General features: G+C 46.4%; 1 protein-coding gene across 1 annotated transcript in view; it reads right to left on the minus strand.

The window, feature by feature from the left end:
* Fhos (Formin homology 2 domain containing) overlaps nucleotides 1–5,000 on the minus strand; it is a gene marked incomplete in the record, with an annotated part of 191,773 nt that overhangs the window by 135,039 nt on the left and 51,734 nt on the right. The window contains 3 exon segments of the mRNA XM_070123689.1: nucleotides 1–2,350; nucleotides 2,835–2,906; nucleotides 3,720–3,879. The exon segment at nucleotides 1–2,350 is cut by the window's left edge and continues 968 nt beyond it. Of these exon segments, the coding sequence (XP_069979790.1) occupies nucleotides 1–2,350; nucleotides 2,835–2,906; nucleotides 3,720–3,879 (2,582 nt within the window).

The following is a 5,000-nucleotide window of genomic DNA, read 5'->3' on the forward strand; positions in this document are numbered from 1 at the left end:
GGGCTTGTCCTGTCTCCCAGTTCCTCTAATTTTGACGCTTCCTTCTTCTCAGTAAGCTTGTTCAGGCCTGACTTGGATTTCTTAACGGATCGAGATTTAGCAAGGGAGAAGAACTGACCTTCTTCACCGGCAGATTCACTGGACTCTGACGTTTCCGATGTTTCACTCTCACTGGAACTCTCACTCTTGGCCTCTTTGGTTCGTTTAAGCTTTTCGCCAGATTTGCCTCGCAAAAGATTGTTATTGCTTTTGCTCCTGCTTCCTGCAATTTTGCCAGATGAGTCGTTCCTCTCCCCGATGTCGATGTCTGGCCCAATGGACAGTTTTTTGTCGCCAAGAATGCTGGATCGTGAATTACTTCGGGATTTTTCTACGTCGCCGATGCTACCGCGAGAATTATTACCCGAGCGAGATCTAGCCAGGTTGGACGATGAGTTATTTGAACTTTGGCGCGATCTCCTCCCAACAAAATTCGATGCAGAGTTGTTGCGAGATCGCTGACCTTCCAGTATATCGTCTGAGGAACCCTTTTTCGCCATCCGTGGGGATGTTCGTGGAGATAGGCGACTTTGATTTTCTCCCGACATGTCCTCTCGGGAGCTCCTCCGCCTCCTGCGCAGCGTGATGGTGACCACCGGCGTTTCATCCTCACTCTCCGACGAGGAGGACTCGGAGGATGTTTTGCTAGTCTGAGACGACTGTCGGAAGCGTCGCATTGAACCACTGCGGCGCATGGCATCTCCTTTACCTTTGGAATGTTTTCTTTCTACAACCCTGGACTTAGACGATGTTTTCTCCACTGAAGGAGGCACTGGAGGTTTGTCTTCTCGGTTTTCTTCGTCACTACTGCTAGATTCCTCCTCCTCTTCTGGAACTTTCGACTGTGATCCCATTTTCGTAAGGTCAGATCCAGAGCCTCTGGATCGCTGCCGACCTAGCTCTTCGAGCTTGGCTCCTGACCTCGTCCTCACAGTTCCAGTGGGAGGTCTTCTGCTTCCTTTGTCATCGTCATTTCCCCGCTGCCTCCTTAGTCTTCTTAGCTCTTCTCTCTTCTCTTCTTGCTGTTTCCTCATAGCTTCTGTATCACTAGCTTTGATATCCATATTAAGAACTGACTTTCGGCATTCCTTATTTCCAATGTCGGACGTTCCTTTCCCACGGCTGAGGACGGGAGAGCGAGGTGGAAGAGGCGACGTGGACTTCGGACTCGAGTCACCAACGGTCAGGTTGCTTCTCGTGCGCGCCGTCGGCGTCGGTGAAGCTGATTCGTCCTTGTCTTTCAACCATTTGGAGGGCGACGTGGAGGTCGGAAGGCTCTCTGTGGCGGCGGTTGAGTATCTGGACGATCGTTTGAAGGTAGGAGGAGCAACCAAGCCTTGTGTTGGAGAAGTTGAAGGTTTCGTTGGCAGTGCTGGAACGGCTGCCAGGTGGCGGAAAGCTCGAGTAGGCGTACCCGTGGTATTTGATGTAGACGATGTAGGCTCTGTTGCCTTATTTTCCTCTTTCTTCTTACCTGCTTCATCGTCAGAACTTTCAGCAGCGGAGCTAAAGTCGGCCGGAGCTTTGTTCTTGAGCACAATTTCCCCTGAAGGGAAGCTCGGTAAGACTCTCACTGCGTTCGGAGACAAAAGTTCTAGATTTTTCCCTTCCTTCTGTTCATCCCTTGCAGCTTTAGTCAGTTTATCAATAGCCTCTCTGAAAGCCGGTACGGCGACTTCAGTGCCATTTTGTTGAGTTGATTTCGCCTGATCCGTCTGGTCAGTAGAGTTTGTCATGTCACGAGTTCTCGTCCTCGTATAAGTGTTCGAGTTCGTTTCGGCGTCACTTCCATACACACGGGACCTCCAGCCTGACCCACTGCCTGTATCGCTGCCAAGATAGCTGTTCTCCCTACTGTAAGTGGGCTTGTAAGAGTTGCTGGGCTCCGAGTCTTTCATGTAACTGTTACTTCGCGAGTAACTGTAGCGAGAACTGTAGTTGGAGCCAGAACCATAGCCTGAACCATAGCCAGATTTATTGTAGTCGGAGCCATAGCCCGACTTCGCGTCAGAAGTGTACCCTGATCGTTCGAAATTTGTACCGCTGTTGAGTCGTGAAGTGTAGGATCCTCCCGGAGACCTCCCGCCCTCGGAGCGAGAGGAATCCCTAGAGAATCTGGAAGAGGAAGCGGGCGAGGGAGCAGAGAGTGTGGTGGCGGTGGGCGCGGCGGTGGTGGTGGAGAGGGAGGAGGGGCGGACTCTGTAGGTGGGCGACGCAGGTTTCGTGTCTCCGAACTTTGAAGCGATGGACGAAACCCCGGAAGGCTTCTCGTTGCTGTTGGAGCCAAAGCGAGAGCTGTAGGTACTGCCACCTGCAAAGGAGACTGGATTAAAGTAACCGTATGGAAGTGATTGTAAAAAGCCAGTATGAATATTCATCATCAATGTTACGTTTACTACCCAGCTTTGCCATGTATTATCTGTTATATGTAGTATTTTTCACTTCTCGTTATCTAAAGAAAAAAGACATAATTAACTCAGTTATAGTCAGTGACCAAACAAATGACATCCACTGAAAGTAAAAGATGTTGAGACCAGAAAAAAATAAATAAAAATTTGAAACATACTGACGCACAGACTAGATTCTAGACTAGGTTATATCCTCTTGGTGGCACACATATAAAAGAAACCGAAACCAAACGAAGGTCTTTGTCCCCGAAGTAATAACTCAGCAGAAAACATAAAAGAAAATATAAAGAACGTCAGACGCCTTCGCTCACACTAAAGTGGCAAACGCAATAATGAAACAGAAGAAAGAAAAAGAGGAGAGGCGTGAGATGGAGAAAGCTGGAGTACCTGGTGAGAGGAGGGAGGTGGTGTAGGCGCCCACAAACCTGAGCGAGGTCGGGCGAGGGCGTGGGAGGAAGCCTAGCGGACCACAGTGACCATCAGTAATGTTGTGGCAAGGATTGTTTGAAAGTGTCGTCGATGTACTTTTATTGAGGAGTTAGATTATTCCCTTTTGACGAGGACCTCGACATTTCTTAGACATTTTCTCCCCGTTTATCCCTTATTTTTATGAATAATGATTTTTATTTCTTGTCATTGTTCAGTAAACTAAATGGGCATTCTTAAGCAAAGGAACTGCAGAATTAACCTTTCGACATCAGTCTTGCACCCCACCTAATGTACATTTCATATTCTCTTTATTTTTATACTTTGATTTCGTAATCCTATAATAAGGAAGGGAGAGAGGGTAGTAATTTTGAAAACGAATGGAAATTTCAGATTTACAGATTTGTTGTGAACATCATCTTTTGATACAAACAGTTCATTTCAACTAAAGAACTCTGATAATTAAAAACACGTGCTTTAGCATTCATATTCACAAGAGAAAGTATGTGAATAATAAGAGAAAATATTGCCCAATTGATCTTGTAGATTTTTTTATTCTTATTCTTTAGTTATGTATGTCATTACAAAGATAAAAGCTAGCCTTTGCTTTCACATGATTTTTTCAACCTTTAGAGGGCCAAGTAGAGTGAATTCATAGAGAAAAAAGAAATTATTAAGTGATTGATATATTATCAAGGTGACACAATTGCCATGAAAATGACAAATATATCAGAAATAAAAACAATTTACCCTAATAGTAATCACCCGATACCGAGCACTGAAGCAAACCTCCCACCCTAGCCCTACTGCCAAGCACGACCCACAGAGGAGCCCCGGCGTGCTTACCTGAGCCAGAGCCGTACGTCGTCCTGCTTTCATTGGCGGCGCGCTCCTGGGAGGCCGAGCGCTCCCTGCTGAGGGCGGCGCGGTAGGACACGGTGGGCACATTGCTGCTGGCGGCGTTCGATTCGTACCTGGACCCGAAGCTGGAGGAGGGCGTGCTCAGCTGCAACGAGGAAGGCGAATCAGTGGTGGATCTGCGGCGAATCGCCTACACTTCTTTTGACTTTAGTTTGCGAGTCAACTTCCTCACTACAAACACTCTTTGATGTGAAACACCTGTTGCTATCGACTGACGCTGAAAGATGATAATCATCTTACACCAAACAATATCCCACTATTTGCGCAAAACACTCACTCTTTCGCATATAACCGGTGCAACCATCTTGCTAGCTGTGAGCGCCACACACGAATACGAATATCAAACGAACAGGAGATGAGAGAGAGAGGAAGGTCGTGGGAGTCATAGCCCTACACCAGGCAGGTTATAAGTGTGACTAGCATCCCGAACTCTCGATGATGTTAACACGCCTACACACTTGGCACGCGGCGCTACCTCTGCACCACATTCACAATATGATGAGCCCTTGTCGAAATAAATATTTGTGACGCATGACGCACAGCCAGACTGAATCACGGAGAGAGATCAGTGAGTAGCCTGACGCATGACAAAAGTGTCTGACACATGGTAGAAATGCGAAGCGTGTTCTTATCTGACAGGGAATGTGTAAAAAATGGCAACAGAGGTTAGGAAATAGAGCCTTAAATCCGATATGTTTAGAGAAGTTAAAACTATTGCCTCTTTTGCATATTTTATGTTAGACCTTCTTACCAGGATGGCAATCTAGATATCTTGAATGACATTGTATTTATAGATCACGCGAGGATTTTCGTTTTCTTTGCGTTATTCCCATTCAAATTTAGTCATTTATATTTCCTATGGTTTCGAAATTAAAACGACCTTTGCGAATTGGCAGTCATTTATTTATTAATTCTTATATTCCATTAGGCAGTTAATCATGCATCGTCCTTGCTAGTGTCAAATAGATTTCCGAAATTATACATTTTCAACAATTTTTTTTCTCAGTGAAATTCGTTTAGTCACACACGCACATGCGCGCACACACATACACACGCAGCGAGGGAGGGAGAGAGAGAGAGAGAGAGAGAGAGAGAGAGAGAGAGAGAGAGAGAGAGAGAGAGAGAGAGAGAGAGAGAGAGAGAGAGAGAGAGAGAGAGAGAGAGAGAGATGAGAGGGAGAGGGAGGGAGGGGAGGGAGAGAGGGAG

The sequence above is a fragment of the Penaeus vannamei genome, chromosome 7 (assembly GCF_042767895.1).
Source record: "Penaeus vannamei isolate JL-2024 chromosome 7, ASM4276789v1, whole genome shotgun sequence".
Lineage (NCBI taxonomy): Eukaryota > Metazoa > Arthropoda > Malacostraca > Decapoda > Penaeidae > Penaeus > Penaeus vannamei.